Below are 19,739 nucleotides of genomic sequence, written 5' to 3' on the forward strand. Positions count from 1 at the left end.
ATGGAAAAATAAAAACTTAAGAAGCTCTTGGTCTAGGACTGCAGGTTCGAATTGACTAATCGGCACTCTTTGATGACCGAAGTCGAATGATCCACAGTTTATGTGGAGAGACTTGGTGATAAGAAATCTATGAAGAAAGTTACGATTGCTTAGAACGTAGTCTGCTGCTGCGATGGCGTTGATTTCACTAATGCAAATGCATTAATAAACGCAGAAACTTAAATTCATCCATATCAACTTCTTGTCTGCGAGCCTGACACGAAAAAAGTCGGACAAGAGTAGATTTACCCATTCATGAAGAGGAAATAGACAAAATATTGCGGAAAAATTATGTACTGAAATCTTAGCTTTTCTTAGAGGCGATATGCTGATAGTCATCCGGTAAGTTTCGCGGAATTTATGTTCCTTCGAGATTTACAGACTGCTGGAAGAGAAATTGTGAGCTGGAAATTGTATTCTCCAAAGCGACTCTCACTCCTACCATTAACTTCTGCGCACTTGCAGGCCCTCGAAGACCGCATGCTTCCATTCCTTTCACTTTCTCTATCTCTTGTCTATTCTCTACCTCTCTACATATTTCTATCTCTTGTCTATCCTATACCTCTAACTCTATCTCTATCTCTTGCCTATCTTATACCTCTATGCCTATCTCTTGTCTATCCTCTAACTCTATACCTAACTCTATCTCTTGCCTATCCTCTACCTCTATGCCTATCTCTATCTCTTGTCTATCCTCTAACTCTACGCCTATCTATATCTCTTGCCTATCCTGTACCTCTATGCCTATCTCTATCTCTTGTCTATCCTCTAACTCTACGCCTATCTTTATCTCTTGCCTATCCTATACCTCTAGGCCTATCTCTATCTCTTGTCCATCCTTTAACTCTGCATATCTCTATCTCTTGTCAATCCTCCACCTCTACGTTTATCTTCTACCTCTATGACTATCTCTTTGTCTATCCTCGACCTCTATGACTATCTCTAATTCTTCTCTCTATCACAATCTCTAGCTCAGGCTCTATCTCCCTCTCGAGCTTGGATCCCGGAGCTTCCTGTCAATCAGTTATCAGACTTTCACTGAGGCACCGTTCTTGACCGCGGAGCTGAACTCTGTGAGCTCGAGGATAGAGAATGAGATAAAATGGTGAGAGAAATGGTTTAGAAAACGAGGGCAGTGGAATGCAATTTAATGGGTGGCGAGTTTCCATTTACTCCCGGCGGGTCAATTTGCCAGCCGTAAGAGGAAGGTCCAAAGCGGGGCTTTGTCAGGCGCCATAATGGAGAGAAAGAGAGACAGGGAGACAGACACAGAGAGACCACATTGTTGGCGGACTTGCTCTTTTGATCTCTAGTGGACTGGTCGAGAGAACATGCCAAAGCTGCCAGAGCTTCCACCCGCCACAGAGACTTACGCCCTCTGCTCCTCAGCGGGCCATCTTCTCTCTTCCTCTTCTTGTCCCCGCTCATTCTCCGCTCTCATCTGGCCCTGCTCTTCGGATTCTCCTCATAAGGGCCAAGAAGACCCAGAAAAGTTACTACCTTTGGTTCCTGCCCAACGCATTCCGTACTCTCCACTTACTCTTCTCTTCCCCCCCCCCCTTCCTGTTCTTGCCTCTTCTTGTCTTCCCCGTTTCCCCAGCACGCGCTAACTTTCTCTCTCTCTCTCTCTCTCTCTCTCTCTCTCTCTCTCTCTCTCTCGCTCTTTTATGTATATTACCCACAGCAGGGGAGTTGGTCAATGATGGAGGGAGAGAATGAGGCAGATAAGCGCTGGGATTTCCATAAAGGAAGGGGATTCGCAGGCACGTGCAGCGCAGCGGGTAGATAGATTATATTTGAGCTGCGGCGCATGGCCCATCGAAGCATTCATCCATGCAACTCCCCTGCTCCGCATGCAAACATCCATCCATCTATCCATCTATCCATATCTCTCTCTAGACCTATTATCATTCGATTCTAACAAGGGGAAGAGTGGAAGCTCGATTAGGGAAAATAGGAGGACGGAGCAGTAAAGAAGGCGCCTTGGCAAGGAGGATGAACAGAGATGGGACTCGATTAAAGAAGCCCAAGGAAGGAGGTAATATTCTAATGTATTTCCTCATTAAATTAACTGGAGAAAAAATTAAGGCGCGCCGGAAGAGTGGGCCTTTATGACGCCTCCCTCGTCGCCAAAACATTCCGCTTCGGTTATATTCTCGTCCGATTTGATCTTCCCAAGCCGCGGGCGGGCTCGTCCTTACTGCGCCAGACGGCTGCAACCCATGTCGACGGCGGGTCCGGGCCCGGCCCGAGCCGGCGAGCCGTCTTCGTCGCGCCGGAGGTCCGCCGACGACGCCTGGCCCGAACCCTTCCTCGAGGCGTTGGCGGTGCAAGTCGCCATGGCCGCCGCCACAACTTCCGGCAAGCTCTCCGCGGCGCCCGCCGTCGTCGCTCTTTTCCAGGTACAACTTACCTTCTTCCGCTCAAACCCTTCGTTCTCCGACCAACGCTAACGATGATAGTAGTAGTGATGACGATAATATTTGATGATGATACGCGAGTAACCGATGGTGCAAAACGAGAGCTTTTTGACCCTGTTCCTTAGTCGGTTACTTATCTCTTCTCTTCTGCCGATAATCTCTTGAATTGCTGGCTTGCCGGCATTATCATCCCTGCCCTGCGCTCTTCTTTCGGTCATCTCTCCACTCGACTCATTCTTAGCAGATCTGCGGTGGGCTTATCTGCCTTTCTCTATCTATCTATTAATCTCTAGGGGGCTGGCAGAGGGCGACCCTATCACGGAATAGGCCATCCTTTCCGTTGGATTCTGCAAAGTTCGGACTGCGTCTGACCACTACTCACCAAGGGTCTTTGTCTCTTTTCTTCAAATTCCCATCTCATCGTGGCTGTCCCTCCCACATTCCTATATTTTTAATTGAATTCCGGGCTGCGCTGCGCCAGGCCTAGGCTGCAAGTAGCAGGTATCTTGTTTTATATTTTCTTAATGCTCGTTGGTGTAATGGAGTTATAGACTAGCTTAGCTGCAGGTCCGTCTGCCAAAATCCCTTCTCCGTCGTCAACATTTTCGGCCGGTTCAAAGTCGTTTTCCAAAATCTCTGCTTCAGTAACGCGGGTTCTTGGGAAGAAACAGAAGCCCGAGGGGTTGGCATTTCCTGCTGATTGCGGGCGAGAAGAGTTTGTGGAAATTCCGCCGTTGCTCTCTTATTCTAGGGATCTTCCAAGAGATGGGTACTATACATAATTCGATTTGCTCACGTGATTGCGATGGTCTTTTATTTTTTATGCTCGTGCCGTTCTCTTTGTCTTGGTCATGTAGACCATTTGGTACGCAGGTGGAGGGCGGGCCTGGCCCCTCGGCCCCTCCAGCTAGCTCATTGCCTCTCCCTTTCTCTCTCTCTCTCTCTCTCACTCTCACGCGATCTATTCTCCTCTCTCTCTCTCTCTCACGCGATTTATCCTTCCCTCTCTCTATCTCCTTCTCACACACTTTCTCCCCCCTCTCTTTTACACATGATCTCACGCACTCTCTCTTTCTCTCACAGAATCTCACTCTCTCTTTGTCACTCTCATTCACTCTCTCTTCTCTCTCTCTCTCCTTCTCTTTCCCGCTTCTGTATCATTATTTCTCTCTCTCTTTCTCACACACACGCAGACACGCGCTCTTTGTCACATACACAGTCTTATCTCTCTCTTGCTCGCTCTTTCTGTCTCTTTCCCACTCACTCTCGCTCTGTCTCCTCTTTCTCAGTTTTTTTCTCAGCCACCCTGTCTATGTCTCTTTATCACCCTCTCTCCCTCTTTTTCACTCTGTCTTTTTCTTGCTCCCTCCCCCTCTCTCTTTTCCTCTTTCTGTCTCTTTCTCACACACTCAGTGTCTCTCTGTCTCTCGCTCACTTCTATCTCTCTCTCTCATTATCTTTTTCTCTCTCTTTCTCCCACTCTCCGTAATTACCCTCTTTCTCTGCATTTCCGTCTCCTCTCTCTGTTTCTCTTTCTTGAAAAAACATGACCGCTAACATAACGGTGACCCAGCAAAATCGTAAAGACGATACGGGATCCACACACGCAGTTGACTGTAACTAAGGTTAAGAGATTCACTCTTTCTCGATGCTCGCGAACGGCAAATTCGCAATCTCTTCCTTCTCTTTCTTCTAGATGTTCTTCCGGTTCAGTGGCAGACTTAGATCGCAAGTCACGGTTCATTTATTTGCTTCCCAAGAACACCCCTATTCACTCCCGCAAAATTCTTAACGATAATTCTGATATTCGGCCATGCAGGTGTGCAGCTCGTGGAGGGCGATATCGCAGTCGGAGCTCCTATGGCAAAACCTAACGCGGGGAGTCTGGTCGAGGGAGCGGCAGCGCCGCCCGACGTGGCGCGCGGAGTTCGCGCACTGCCACCGCCTCGCCGGCAACTTCCGCCGGCGGCTCTGCACCCACTCGCTCCTCCTCCTCGACGAAAGTCTAGCCTGCCGAAGACTATCTCTCTCAGACCGCCACCTCGCGGCCGGCTTCCTCGACGGCTCCGTCCGCGTCTTCGACCTCGCCTCCCGCGAGCTAGCGGCCACCTTCGTCCCCAACCCGAGCCGCGACGTTCTGGGCAGCTTCTCGCGCGCCATCTCCGGCCTTCTCTTCGACCGCCCCGGCCGGCTCGTGTACGCGTCCCAGGACGGGGACATCCACGTAGCCGCCCTGCGCGACGAGCCGGCGCGCCGGGTGCGGACAGGCAACGCGGTCGAGGACGGCACGCTGGTGGACTTCGCCGGGCGCGGGGGATGGTGGGTCGGGCTCTTCGCCGGCGTTCCCGGGCGGTCTCTCCGCGTCTGGAGCGGCGGCGAGGGGGAGCTGGCTTACGTGGGCGGCTCGCTGACGGACCCGGACGCGGTCGTGGGCTGGCACATGTTCACGGACAGGGCCGGCGCGGTGGGGCGGGTGCGGTTCTCGGACCCGGGCACGGTCGTGGGGTGCACCGCGTCGCGGATGTTTGTCGTGGCGCTGGACCGGCCGGAGGCGCCGGTGGCGGAGATTGGGTTCCGCCGGGGGGCCGCCGTGGAGGCGGTGGATGCTTGCGAAGGCCGAGTCATGGTCGTTGATGAGGAGGGGCTGGGGAAGGTGATCGTGGCTCGCTCGCAGGAGGAGGTCTGCCGGTTTAACACGGGCAGGAGGCGGGTCGCGCAGCCCGGGGCCATGAACTGGGGATACGCTGTTGTTTGCGGCAGCGATGGCGCGGTGGGCGTGTGGGACGCTGTCACGGGGGAGTTTTTGTATGCTTTCAGGGAGAGAACGGGCGGCGCCGCTGCCGCTGTCGCCGCAGATGAAAGGCGGGTTGCCGTTTGGTGTCGGGCTACGGGCCTCCATCTCTGGGACTTTGGCCACTCGTAGTTGGAGAAAACTTGGGAGGAGGGAGAATTATTCCGGTTTCTCTTGTCTGCCACCTCGACTGTATTTTTTTGGTTTCATTTCTAAAGTGGACATACATTTGTTTTTGTAAATCATATCTCGATCATTCGTCCCGCCTAGTGACTCGGTTAAGTCTTCATTAAAACCATGAAACGAGTCTTGGGATTTATTTATGCACTGATTAAGTTAAATGATGGGATTATCTGGAATTAGACTCGAATGGATTAATTATCCTCTTGCCCATAACTAGATGGAAAGTTATCGGGTCGGATATGATGATTGAACCCATCGTTCATTAGTTTTTGTCAGTCATATCTCGATCATTCATCCCGATAAGTAGCTCGGTTAAGTCGGTGATTAAAACCATTAAACGAGCGTTGGGATATATGTGGGTAGTGACCAAGTTAATTCCGATTAAATGCTGGGATTATTTCGAATTAGACTCGAATGGATTAATTTACCTCTTACCTATAAATACGAAAAAAGTTCTCGGGTCGGATATGATGGTTAGACTCTATCTTGGAGCATCTAGTGGCTCGAGATGTCGAGCTCACTTCTATTCAACCACAAGGTTTCTCTTCAAAGTTCTTGCGTTCCATCTTTCCTCAAGCCTCAAATATTCGATGATGGCTTCAGGTATCTTTTTTGTTTGATTTTTTACATTCATTCTTTTAGGATCTGGTCAAGTATTTCTCCTTGAGCAGTAACCAGTCCTTCATTAAGTATATCTCTAACGCAGCGGTGCAAATGAGTGTAGTAAACTGCCGTATCTCAGATAAGAAGCTGTAAGGCATGGTGCCGTATATTCCAGCGGAGGCGGACGAGGTCATGCGTAGTGCGATTGACTCCAAAGAAGTATAAACTTCCAGAAACACTTTTCTTGACGACTTTTAAAGCTACGATCTACATATAAAGCACCATGAATGATTAGACCAATCCACGAACTGTTAGTATCAATCCTCGGATGTTTGAAATCAGATAATACAATCATTTTTTTTCTAGAACACTTTCGGGTATTCTTAAAAATGCCACTTTGTTTTTGAAACTTTGTAAAAGAAGGCCGAGTAGCCGTCAAAAGTGCAGTTTTTTGACCTTGCTATAATATAGACGTTAAATCGATGATATTAATGAAATATTGGCTTAAATGAATGAAATAAATTACATAACCTTCAATAAATTACTCCCTTGAAAGAACAATAGCTTTTGAGTGTCATCAAAATTCTTAGGTAGTGTAGGGATGATATCATGGTTTGCATTATAAAATTTCATGTTAATTTTTAGCTACGGATTGATTCAGTCAAATTAGCTGTTGTGCATCTTCATTCATGTCTCATCATCAATTAATTGGGCACATAATGTACTGTTTACCTCTCATGCACATTTTTCATATGGTTTATTTTTCAGATGAGATTAATGTTTCTTCTTAGCATTCATGATATTAAATGTCATATAAGTATGTTCAATGAGATAAATTTGAGAACGCTAAAGACGCTAGAATTCTTTTAAATTAGGGAACGGCATATCCGGGGCGTGACGCCCCAGACATGATGGGACAGATGACGAGTGATGACAGATGGGGACGTGACGAGTAGTTCGTCACATCCCCGTCCTGTCACACATCCTAGCCATTTGAATATTTCCATCACATTCTGGTCACGCGTCACCACACGCGTCGTCCCGTCACCGAACAGTGTCACTATCACTGGTGACTAAAATACATGACGTAAACTGTTGGTAATTTTCTCTGCTTTCTGTTCCTTGCCATTTCTGTCATTTCAACGAATCAAGACAATTTTCAGGTCAAGGATTTGGCAAAGAAAGAGCGGTCAAAGGCAAGGATTTGAGGAAGAAATAGCAGGATTTCAAGGAGTTAAGTTCGTGTCAAAGATCAAGTGGGATATTTGTTTCTAGGTTGTCATTTTTCAGGTTCCTATTTCATCTTTGTTTCTATGTGATAGAAATGTTCTTTCAAGCATTAAATAGTGAAACATTTCCTTATTTCTTTTGAATTAACATGAATGTAGTGATATGCTCTCGGATGAATATTGTGGTACGTTCGCCCTCAAAATCCAAAACTGATTAATTTTTACACTCTTTGTATTTGGCATCACCTTCTAGTTTCTCTGACTGGTCTTAGTTATACCTCTAATGCATTTTATTCAAGAGTTTATTCTAGAAATTTTGTTGAATCTGAAAGTTCTCTCTGTCCACATTACCTACACTCGATAACCATTTCATCTCTCTTCCTCTTTCTCTCTCATTCTTCTGTCACTCTGAGTTTTGTTTTGAGAACTCTTTATCTCTTGTTACCTCTAACTTCGCATGCTATCTAGACACAGTTAATTTATGCATATGTTGCAGCAATATTGTTTAATCTCTTTTTTTTAATCTGAAAGTTCTATCTTTCTTCATCGTCTCCAATCCATATCATTCATCTCTCCATCCTTGCATCCCATGAGTTTGATTCTTCCTCTCTCATCCTTTCTCGTTCTAAGTTTTGCTTTGAGTTTTCTATATCTGTAGTTAGTTCTAACTCTCGATGCTCTCAAAATACATTTTTAATCATGTATTTCATTTTCGGAATGTTGGTTTGTTTTATTGTTCTGTCTAATGCCATCTTCTCAACTTTATATTATATATTCATCTATTTTGTTCTCGCTCTAGGATCCTGTTTCGGCATTCTCAATCTCTAGTTAGTTCTATCTTTAAATGGCTTTTACTCGTGCACTTGTTCTAACATTGTTTTTTCTTCTAATGGTTCTATCTGTCCTCATCATCTCCAGTCCATATTGGTTTATCTCTCTATCCCTGAATACCTTTGTGAGTTATATTATATCTCGCTTTCATCCGTTCTTGCTCTTGGTTTTATTTCAAACTCTCTCTATCTTTTGTTAGTTATATCTTTGAATGAATGCATTTTTTTCGCTCAATTTATCTCTTTTCTGAATTTAGCTCAATGCATTATTTTCAAATTTAGCTGAATGAGCGGAGCAGATTTTATCTCTTCTCAATGAACTAGTCTTGAATGTAATTCCCATGTGGCGACTTGCGCATTGACTCGGGAGGAGAGCCATCGACAAACAATGTTCAGGAAACCCCTCTGCCTTTGGTTGGGACATCTTGTAGCAGATGTAAAGGGAATGCAGACACAGTGAAATATTTTATGGAGGTTGGGTCGGGCATATGGGCGTGCATACTATATCGCAACTAAAAAGTTGACCCATTACGGAATGGGTTGAAGATGCATAAAGATGGATCTACAAACACATACGGGAGGCATATGCAGTTCAATCACGTTAGAATTTATGATAAGAAAATGGGCATTCCTACTGATCAACTCTTGATTCTTGAGGCGTACAGGCAAGGCGGTGTAGTGATGAAGACTCTAGAGAAGACAAAGGAGATTATAGCACAATTTTTTTCCTACAGACACCCCATGGACCATCGTCATGGGGACCAAGATCTAGCATCTAATGACCATGAGGATGATGATTGGCCCACTGAACTCATCGATGGGGTACCCTCCCTTAGAGAAAAGGAGAGACATGTACCCATTCCTACAGAGGAATTGGAAACTTATCTCCAAGCAACAAAGAGGAAGGACACAGAGACAGAGCTAGGATGGCGGGCTCGCATAGGCAAAGAGACTTACCCTCATCTAGCTACCCTTGCTCAACAGTTTATTTCTGTATGAGCGACTAGTGTCCCAGTAGAGCATTTGTTCTCTGTAGGACGTGCAGTCATCACATTCAAAAGGGAACGCCTTACTGTTGAAGGCATTGAGCTCCTTGTCACTGTGAAGTGTTGATTACATCCCGAGAATGCTCAACTTTGTGATGGTGATAATGACAAGGGCTTTTCTAAAGATGAGGACTAGTATGAGGTAATAATTCTAACCCTAAATATCACAACGCTTTATGTTAAATAATATTTTTGATATTTACCCATCGAGTTCATTCCTTTGCAGAATTATCAAGGCTTTCAGTTAGAAGGGATTTTTCAGGAGCTTCTCGAAGGTGCCCAAGTAGAAGCATAAGACGTGTGGACTGTATGATTCTCGGAGGCATCCACGGAGAAAGAATTGTAACATTCATAATACTACATCGGTCTTATTTCAGTAGACAACATTATGCTTTCTTTATTACTTTACAATCTTTTTTTCAAAATATATTTTGTTGAATAATTCATTGTCCCATTTCTCTAGATGTAAATTTTCATTTTTTAACTACATAGTTAGACATAGAAATTTAATGTATGGATGTGGCACACTTTTTATCCTATTTCTCTAAGAAGAAAAACAATTCCCTTCAAGTTAATTTTTCCATATTATAAATTTTTTATCCTGGAAAAAATTCTACTTACTATGACCATTAATAATTCCTCTCAATTATGTAATGAAAAATAATACACCTTAATGAACTTCTGAGTATTTAAAAGTATTAAATTTATTAAGATGTGGCACACTACTAATCATATTATTCTAGGGGGGGGAAAATTGAGCTTCAATTAGCTTTCTCCATAATTTGGAATTTTTATACAACATAGGCTCTTATATAATACTCCCTATATATCACGAGAAAAAATTGTACCTAATATGACCAATAATATTTCCTCTCAATTATGTAATTAAAATAATACACCTTAATGAACTTTTCAATATCTAAAAGTACTAAATTTATTAAAGATGTTTCACACTATGAATCATATTATTCTAGGGAGAGAAAAAAATTCCCTTTACTTAGCGTTCTCCATAATTTGGAATTTTTATACAACATAGGCTCTTATATAATACTCCCTATATATAAGTGTTCGCCCGTCCCGATACCGGAAAGGCAATTTTCAGGTATCCGCTCATTCCAATATCCAGATATCGGATATCGGTATCAGATATCGGTTGCTATAGTGCCGATATCCAATACCGATATCCGTCTCGATGTCGAGATCCGTCTCTGTCTGAGGGGGAAGGATGACGATATCGGATATCGGGTGTGGATATCAGTTTTCAATATCCAACACCGATATTTTTATAAAAATATATTTCATTTATTGTAAATGAGTGAGATAGATAGCTTATCAATATCGGTACCGATATCCGGATATCGAAAACCGATATCCGGCATCCGGTATCTGCCTCGTCCCTCCACCTTCGGTATCCGATACCGATATCCGTCTGACCCCTTATAGACAGATATCGACCGATATCCGAATCCAATATCCGGCACCGTCCCATTTTTTCCCAGATATCAGATATCGGCTGTCCGATACCGGATGACGGACGGATATCGGTTGGGCGAACACTACTGTATATCATGGGAAAAATATATACTTAATAAAACCAATAATATTAGATCTCAATTATGTAATTGAAATATCACACCTTAATGATCTTTCCAGTATTTAAAAGTACTTTTATTCTAACGAAAAATTTTTAATTTTTTTTATCCTTTCCAAATGCTTTAAAAAATCCATCACCAACGTCATACGTGACGTCTGTCCTGTCATGTCACCCATCGGAGGACCTTCGTCACCGTCACGTCACCCGTCACAGATATTTCGTCCCCGTCACTGTCACGTAATGTGTCACAGTTCTGTCACCGTGACGAGTGACGCGACGGATAACATTTGCCGTTGCCTATTTTCAATTAAGAATATGTTCCTAAAAAGAGATCTTTAAACTCTCATGTTTCGATCATATTTTTTTACTGGATTTGGAAAAATAAATTATCGAAAAAATAAGATTCTCATTTTAAGGAAAATGGTTAATTGTATCCATATTTTTTTTCCAAATTCAAAAAAAATAAATCACTGTTAGTATTTTTCTGTCCGGTTATCTTATAATCATTAAATCTAATCAGGACACCAATTTAAAAATAAATCTCATCGTAAAAATCAGTGGGATTGAGAAAAATGTATATAGTCTGAATAAACCCCAGGTATCCTCAATAGTTTGCATCGTTTGTTTATTGATCCCAAAATTTTATTTTCATTCATTTCTGTATTTTTATATCATTTTATTATCATGTAGTGTTAAATTATGAGATAACTGGAATAACTATATTGTATTCTAAATAAAATCTTAATATTATAACAATTTTTTTTATTACATTCTGTAGGATTAACTAAACCATTGATGAAATTCATCATCCATATTCTTTTAAACTATCCAACAGCCTTGATGAATCACTTTAAGTTCTATATTGCAAAAGACAACATGAAATACAAGAATCACTTTCAACTCTGGCTAACTTAATGCCCAAGAAATTTCAGTAAAAAGAATCCCAATTTGAATCACAATTTTTTTATTTCAGTACATTAATGATAAAGTCGTTTCCATATAAGCTTATCGATCACAATGGAAAATTTATTAATGGTGTTTCATTATGTTTCAAGTTAACTCCTTTATACATATGTTTAATGGATTGAATAATGCTTCTTCTGATTATTCATGTTACCATTAACTAATTTATTAATGGTATTTCACTTTGACCTGTTTTTTTAGTTTCATCCAGTACCAGAAAAAATTGTTGTGCAGTCCATACTATTGTAGGCAGTACCAATGCCAAAGTCCACATCTAAGTCTAAGTGTAAATCCTATAAAATAAGCATTTGTAATGCACTATTAAGAACTATGTGTCAAAGTGAATCCAGGGGTTCCCAAAACCCCATAAAAGGTTAATTCTCTAAGTTCACATTCTCATGGATTTCTTATGAAGACTAACTTGTTTGTTTTAATCCTCCAAGAAGATGATGGCATTCTTGCCCTTCCTGGTGCTCACGTTGAATGTCACTAGTGATTTTATTTTTCATACCTTGCATAATAAAAAATTAATATCCTGTTCTCCACTAATAATAAAATGAATAAATAATGAATTTGATAAATTATTTAAGATGAGTTCTGAAACATATAAAATATATCATAACCAAAACCGATAAATGATAATTATAAAAATAAGTGGTTGGGGATTTAATATTCAATTTTTTAAATTAGAAAAGGTTTGAATGAATTTAAGTCATGAAAAAATCGTATATAAAATGACTCTTATTCAGGTGTATAATTATAGGAAACCTGACCATATTTTATCGAATTTATTTTACAATTTATTACTATACATAAAAAAATTGTTTAAATTTGCAGAATTTTATCAAATAGATATGCCAACTTTATCAACAGAATAGGCTATCTGTGCTCTATAATGAAAAATATAATTTTGAATATCAATCAGTGAAGACGCCATGAATCAGAACATTAGAAAATTTTTATTTTTTATTAATATAAGTTATCTTAATTATTTTGTGATCTTAAATAAATGAATAGGATTAAGAAGAATTTTGAGAGCAAAAAAATACAAATATCATGTGAAACATATAGTACTACCTTTTGTTGGGAAATGCAAGCGTATTATCTGAAGAGCCAGTAACATATCACAAATTGAGTTTTTCAAATGATATGGTGAAAATTTTAGTTTTTCATCCATAAAAAATATCATACAATCTTAAATTTGAGTTGTCTTTAGAAATATGGAAGAAGATATTAAAACTTCTTGTGTCAGGTTTCTTGGAATCACTAGGTTTTAGTTAAAACATTATTAGCATTAAAGTTTATTTTTTATTGTTTTGAGTCTCCATTAAAGTTGATATTTCTAGAAAAGTGTTTGAAAATTTTGGAATTTCCAATGGTAGATGGCATTAAGTGTGAAATCTTAGAATCACTTGATATTCTTTAAATATAAATCACTAGGTATCTGATTTGACATCCAGTAAATTAAGTCGTTTATATTCAAGATCCAGAGCCAAGGGTTACTTCTTAATTTCTAATAGACAAAGTAGATGGAGACTTGTTCAAAATTTCTTGAAGACAACAATGTTTTTTGATGGTGAGCGAGGGAAACGAATGGAAGCCATAAGAGAGAGAAACAAGGAGAGAATGCCAATGAAAAATAAAGGAGAAGAAGTATAGAGTGAAAGAGGTTAAAAATTTTCCATATACAAATCTTGTTTGGCACTACAGGTTCAGACTGAGATTAAGACCAAAGTTGCAGTGTCTAAATACCATGGGACCTGTTCTGGTCTGGACTTAATATTAACCATATATGATAATTCATAAATGAGGCATCAAATAACAGTAATTATATAAAAAAGCTAAAGAATCAGAATATTTGGCATTCCAAACCTCCTGAGACATAGACGTCAATTCAGTTGTATGATCAAATTCATGATCTTTCTCTTTTGGATTCCAACACTTCAAACTCCAATCAACGAATTGTATTAAAATCCAACATGTCAAATAATATCATACAATGTAACAAAAACCAAAATGGTGCTAATTATATTTAAATGTATAAAAATAAAATAAATAACTCATTCCCAGTTATAACTTGGCTCACAAGGGATCAATGCATTGTATATGTATGGAACTGTGATCCCAAATGTTTTCAGAGGTTTTTAGTCGTCAAGGTTTTTTTATCTCATAGAGTTTCTAAACTGGTCAAATAAAATCTTTTGAATAGAGACATTTTGAAGGTTCTGATTCATAATATTTTATTTTCTGTAGAGTATGAACAGTGGTAGATTTAGGTATTCTTGATTTTTATTGAATTTAAGTAGATGTTTCTATGATTTGTAAGTTTAACCCAATCTAATTAATGAGACAAATGAGAGGGATGATTTGTTTCCTTTTACACAGGATTAGTACCTTAGTCCTGATTTTAGGGTATTCTAACCTGGATATGTTAAAAACCCCTAACAATGGATTTGTTACCCAAAAGGTAAAACCACTTTGTAATAGGGCACTTCAACATGCATCGACAAAGTAAAAAATACTTGTAGATCAGCTCTATCGTCTTGAACCCCCAACGCTATATAATGTGTCACCTCATCCAAGTCCACCACCTATCCTTTTAAAAAAACTAATGTTATGTTCAAAAAACTAAACACGTGATAAGTGAAAATGGCGTATATAGAAACCATAATAATTTTTATCATGCAGTTTGAATTATCAAGTAAATCCTAACAGGTCAAGTTGAGATAAATTAATTGAAAATATTTTCATAAAATACATACCTACATATTATCAAAAGTATTATAAAAAATCTCTATTTAATCTTTCTATATCTATTTTGATGTTTCAGCATACCTTCCCATCTACCCTTTTCTATGTCTCCACTTAGTCTTCCTTCTATTCAATGTCACATTTTGACTGAGGGTAGCAGATAAAATCATACTACAACAATTAAATTCCTCAAATATCATGTCATACAAAAAAAGTGTAGACAATAATTTGGTGAATTTTATCCCCTTTTTGTGACTTTTTTTCTCAATCAGTCTGAGGAATTTTGTTGCACAAAACTTTGCATCTGAATGTCCTGAAATGGAGAAGAAAGAAATACGAAAGGACAAGAGGAAGATTGAAGCACTGCATCAGAGAAGGTTTGGAGATAAGAATATAAAATCATTTCAAGCAACATGGGGTGAAGATGACATAGAACCTGTACTAAGTGTGTAGGATTCAGGAAGTGAAGCCGAAGATGCTAATGAGTTCTATATGGGAAAATCAACATCAGATGACTCTAGTTATGAATCAACTTACAAATTTCACTTAATAGATTATGAAAATCTGGAGACATATGTTGATGATTTTTGAAGAAAATATGTAGGTGCTAAGAAAAAAGTATAGACAAGTAAGAAACCAAAAATAGAAACCATTGAATCATTTACTCATGAAGTAAGTGTTGGGTTTTAGGACTTGGTTCAGGCATGAAAAACATGGTTTCCAGGAATATGGAAACATGTTATCGAATCTAAATGGATTTTTACAACAAGAATGGAGAACTTGTTTTACCCTTGACTTCCTCAATCTGAGACCGTTCCGTAGCCATTCACATGCCTATTCCCGAGAAGTATCCACGCGATCACGTTGCTCTTGGATCTCCACTTCTTCTTCATTTCTCCCTCAAAATCTTGAAGATCTTCTATCCATGAAGACACTGTCCTTGGTTGAGTGGAGAATATATAAGAGTGGAGAAAGGTGGCTGGGGGCTCTCAATTCTGTGTGGCCAAGGTGCTTAAAATGGGTTCCCCTTCCCCTATTTATATTTTACTTAAGTTTTTCTCAAAATTTTCATAAAGTAAAATATATTCACCAATGCCCCTATGATGTTATGCGTGTGACCCTCTAGTCCCATGTATCATTATAGTTAATTAAAAAACTTTAGTGGCCCAATAATAATTATTGACCAACCTTGTTAATTAACAAAATCAGTATATAGATTAACTAACTAAGGATCAATTTAACCCAATTGATAGGTTAAGTTTCAAGCTTATGGGGTGCCAAGCTACACCTCGCACTCTAGAAGATATTGAGTAGTGTTTGAACTCTCTCATTGAACCTTTACCTTCATCGTTTACTGTATATGTATAGTACATCATTCGCGTGAGACTCTCGAATGACTAATGGTATGGTTGATCGTCAAACCCTAAACGGTCATTCGATTAGTATTGATGTGTGACATCGATCGTTAGAGAATGCCTTCTACAATATCCTCACCACCCTGGCCAGGAATTTGCTGCATCGTCTTCCTTGAGTCAATCTCCTCTTATACTAAGGGCGGATGATCCCCTTCTTGACCACGCAATCACCTACGTGAGAGTCTTACTACATCGGAGCTATGGATTATTTAAATCCCATGATTAGAGGCTCGTAAGTTGTAGTAAAAATGTAATCGTCCATCCACAAGATGTCCTTGGTGTCTCAGGTCAATGTATCACTTATACAACCATGTCATGAATCAACTTGATTGACGTTTAGGTATAATACCATTAAGGGATTATTCGGATCAATTCATTTAACTCTTTCTCCAAAGAGCACCCACTTTATGTCCTTAGTGTCGCCAAAATAATAGTCATAAAATCGGCTAGACTTATCGTATAAATAAGATCAGTTAGTGCTATTCTATTCGGATAATTTGATGTCTATCTCGACTATCCGTCGAGTATGAATATTTAGAATACATGCTTGAAGACTAGTGATCACTATATCATGATCTCATCATAATTCACTATGTCATTACACATATCATAGACTTCATTATAAACATTACGCTATTATAATGAACATAATATTTTATTCAATGAACTTAAATAAAACAGGGTGGTGTGATTTGACTTGATGACCACATAATATCCATCATTGGAAACTCAACTGATTGATTCAATTAAATAAATATGTGATTAATTAATCTATATTATGATAAAAATAATTATTTAGGATGGAAATAAAGGTAATTGATTATCTACCTAGGCCTAGATGGTTACACACCAATGGTTTTTTATATGTCTGAAGATTTGCTTAAATTTTTATGGATTTTTATGAAAAATTCCCGTCAAGTATAATAGGAGAATATCTTGACCAAAATTTGCCTAGGACAGAGCTCTTTAGGTGCCCAACCTTCTTCTCCCATCTCCCCTTGGGTCCCCTTCACTCCCTATCTGATTGGAACAACATAATGATGATAGTGGAGTGATAATGCGACTAATCAAAATGGAGGAGATTCCACGTGGAGGGATCATGTAGATATGTCTTAAGGCTGAACAATGTACAATTCAACACACCTCACCTGGGAAGCATGAAAGTGTGGATCTGATCTGTACCAAGGAGATTTTATCATTGGTTTTTGTTGAATGTACGGGCATAATAAAGCCCAATAAAACAATGCATTACCTATCGGGATTAAAATAAAAGCCTAATTATCAGTATCGGGTCCATATGGCCCATCACCCGATTTGAAATATCAAATCGGGTAAGTTATAACGGCTAGTTTTCTAGCCATTATAATTAGCCGTTATTAGGGGCTAGTTACTACCCTATAAAAGGGATCATGAGATGTACTTGGAGTTTAAGTCAATGATATACATGTTTTATTGTTCTTCTCCTTGTCTTCTCCTCATTCTATCATCATTGCAAGCTACTAGAAGATTCTACATGGTACCAGAGCAGGCTTTGTGATCGCCTGTTGAAAGCTGAAGCTCCGAAATTGCTGCTAAGGAGAAGTTCATCCCACGGGAGGATCTTCTTCTAAATCGTTGGAGCTGAAATTCATATCATCAGAAAATTTTTAGCTTATGGCAGACGAAGCTGCAAAAGTCTCTTCTCAAGTGGTACCTTCAAGCCATCAAATTCTATTTGCTGATAGATGGCTTACCCAATTTCCAGTGATTGCCAAGTGAAATATCTTCAACGGAAATAATCTCCTACTATGGGAGAGGAATATCCAGGCAGTTTTGAAGCCCAGGAAGCTTACTCATCATCTCTCAGAAGATCCTCCATGCGAAACTCATCCAAAATTTCCAAAGTGGATAACAAAGGATTTTCTGTTCGCATGGATGTTAGATTCTATTGCATCTGAGCAATTAACAAGATTCTCTACGTGTGGAACAGCAAAATCATTGTGGGAAGCAATTCATCAAATTCATTCTAAAAAGGAGGATAAGACGAAGATTATTGATCTTATTGTAAAAGCATACACTCTCAAGCAAGGATATATGGATGTCATGACCTACTCAAACAAGCTACGGGATATCCATAATGAGCTAGATCACTGTCGACCATCGTCTATAGACCCAGTTGCCAGAGCTCATGAAGCTACAAATCGGCTGTGTCAGTTTTTATAAGGGCTCAGACTTGAGTTTGAAATGATCAGGAGTCAATTATACAACAGGGAGGAAGAGCCCACTTTCGACCAAGCAGTGTCCAAGGTCATGCAGGAAGAAAGCTGCTTAAATGCAGCCCGTAGCACCGTTGAGAATACTGCATATGCTACAAAAATTCAGAATCCTGCTGGAATTGAAAGAATAAACAAGGAAGATTGGCCTGCAACAACTGCAAGAAGAAGGACCATACCAAAGATAAGTGCTGGAAGCTTCATGGAAAGCCTCCACACATTGCCAGAGCCCACCTAGCACAACAAGGAGCAACCAATTCAGAAAATTTTCCTTCAACCCAGGACTTCCAGAAGATGATCCAAGAATTCCGGACCTTGAAGTCAATCATCTCTGGTGGTGCTGTCATCGGGTCAACATCCATAGCCAACACTGGTAAAAGGGAAATATTACTCATATTACTTTGTTTACTAGGAATCCAGAAAAGGCTTGGATCCTAGACTCAGGAGCAACAAACCATATGTAATATAGAAGAGAGATCTTTATAACATATGAGAAGATTGCTCCTGGAAAGCATGTTCAAACTGCTGATGGCACACTACTTCCAGTAGTTGGCATTGGTAGTATGAACATTCAGCCCATTGGGAAAATAACTAATGTGCTACATGTCCCAAAATAATTTGTAAGCCTAGTTTCAGTACAACAACTTGCAAAAATGAGGGAATATACTATACTATTTGATAATTTGGATGCCTATCTATGTCATAAAGACCTCAGGTGAAAGGTTGGACTAGCTAAGGTGCAACAAGGCCTCTTCTATCTACCTTGGAAGTCGCCTAGCACCCTGACAAGCGATGAATCCAAGGTTGCAGCAATATCATCTCAAGCCTCTATTATGGAGATCCATCAAAGAATGGGTCATCCTTCCTTTTACCTTATGAAACATATGTATCCACACCTGTTTAAGGACATTTTGGTGGAACATATCATTTGTGAATCTTGTCAGTTGTGAAAGTTCAAAAGGGTTTCTTATCCTCCAAGTGATACCAGAATGACCAAACCTTTTCAAAACATACATCGTGATGTATGGGGACCATCCCCTCAACCAGACATACTAGGACATAGGTATTTCCTAGTATGTATAGATGATTATAGTCGATATAGCTGGGTATTTCTACTCAAACATAAAACTGAAGTCACTCAGAATCTGAAAGGACTGTGTAATCTTATCAAGAGACAATTTGGCGATCCATTCCAAGGATTAATAACTGAAAATGCCAAGGATTTCCTTAACAATGAGCTAATGGATTTTTTAGATCTGAGGGAATAAGATATGAAACTTCATGTCCTTACACACAACAACAAAATGGCCTGCTTGAGAGAAAACTTGGAGATATTGTTGATAAGGGGAGAACTCTCCTTATACATGGAAATGTTCCTGAAAACCTATGGGGTTTTGCAGTAATGATAGCCACACATCTCATAAATCGACTTCCTTCTAGAGTTTTAGAGTTCAGAAGCCCTTTAGAATTACTAGAAACACACTACCAAAATGTGAAACTGAAAATCGGTTTACCTGTCAAGACATTTGGATGTGTTGGATATGTATACAACCATGCATATAAACAGAACAAATGGTCTACAAAAGGATTGAAGTGTGTCTTTATTGGATATTCTGTTACTCA

General features: G+C 39.8%; 1 protein-coding gene and 1 long non-coding RNA gene across 4 annotated transcripts; both read left to right on the forward strand.

Moving 5' to 3' along the window:
* The first annotated feature begins 1,127 nt into the window (after positions 1–1,127).
* SAP (Transducin/WD40 repeat-like superfamily protein) lies at positions 1,128–5,510 on the forward strand. Of its 3 annotated transcripts, XR_013581175.1 has the most exons (4): positions 1,128–2,441; positions 2,753–2,960; positions 3,027–3,228; positions 4,279–4,410. XR_013581175.1 is itself a non-coding variant. In XM_078573946.1 (3 exons), exons 2-3 carry the CDS (start codon positions 2,262–2,264, stop codon positions 5,380–5,382), a joined length of 1,284 nt encoding a protein of 427 aa, XP_078430072.1. In that variant the 5' UTR covers positions 1,152–2,077; positions 2,219–2,261; the 3' UTR covers positions 5,383–5,510. The 3 variants fall into 3 exon arrangements, 2 of the variants coding, with proteins under 2 accessions (XP_078430072.1, XP_078430071.1); XM_078573946.1 differs by lacking the exons at positions 2,753–2,960; positions 3,027–3,228 and having other exon boundaries at positions 1,152–2,077; positions 2,219–2,441; positions 4,279–5,510; XM_078573945.1 differs by lacking the exons at positions 2,753–2,960; positions 3,027–3,228 and having other exon boundaries at positions 1,152–2,441; positions 4,279–5,510.
* Positions 5,511–5,911: 401 nt separating this feature from the next.
* On the forward strand, positions 5,912–7,379 carry LOC144702677 (uncharacterized). Its single transcript, XR_013581330.1, has 3 exons — positions 5,912–6,036; positions 6,140–6,255; positions 7,200–7,379. It is a non-coding gene; the product is annotated as an uncharacterized LOC144702677 (long non-coding RNA).
* The last annotated feature ends 12,360 nt before the right edge of the window (positions 7,380–19,739 follow it).

Source organism: Wolffia australiana, chromosome 4 (assembly GCF_029677425.1).
Source record: "Wolffia australiana isolate 7733 chromosome 4, ASM2967742v1".
In the NCBI taxonomy this organism is placed as follows: domain Eukaryota; kingdom Viridiplantae; phylum Streptophyta; class Magnoliopsida; order Alismatales; family Araceae; genus Wolffia; species Wolffia australiana.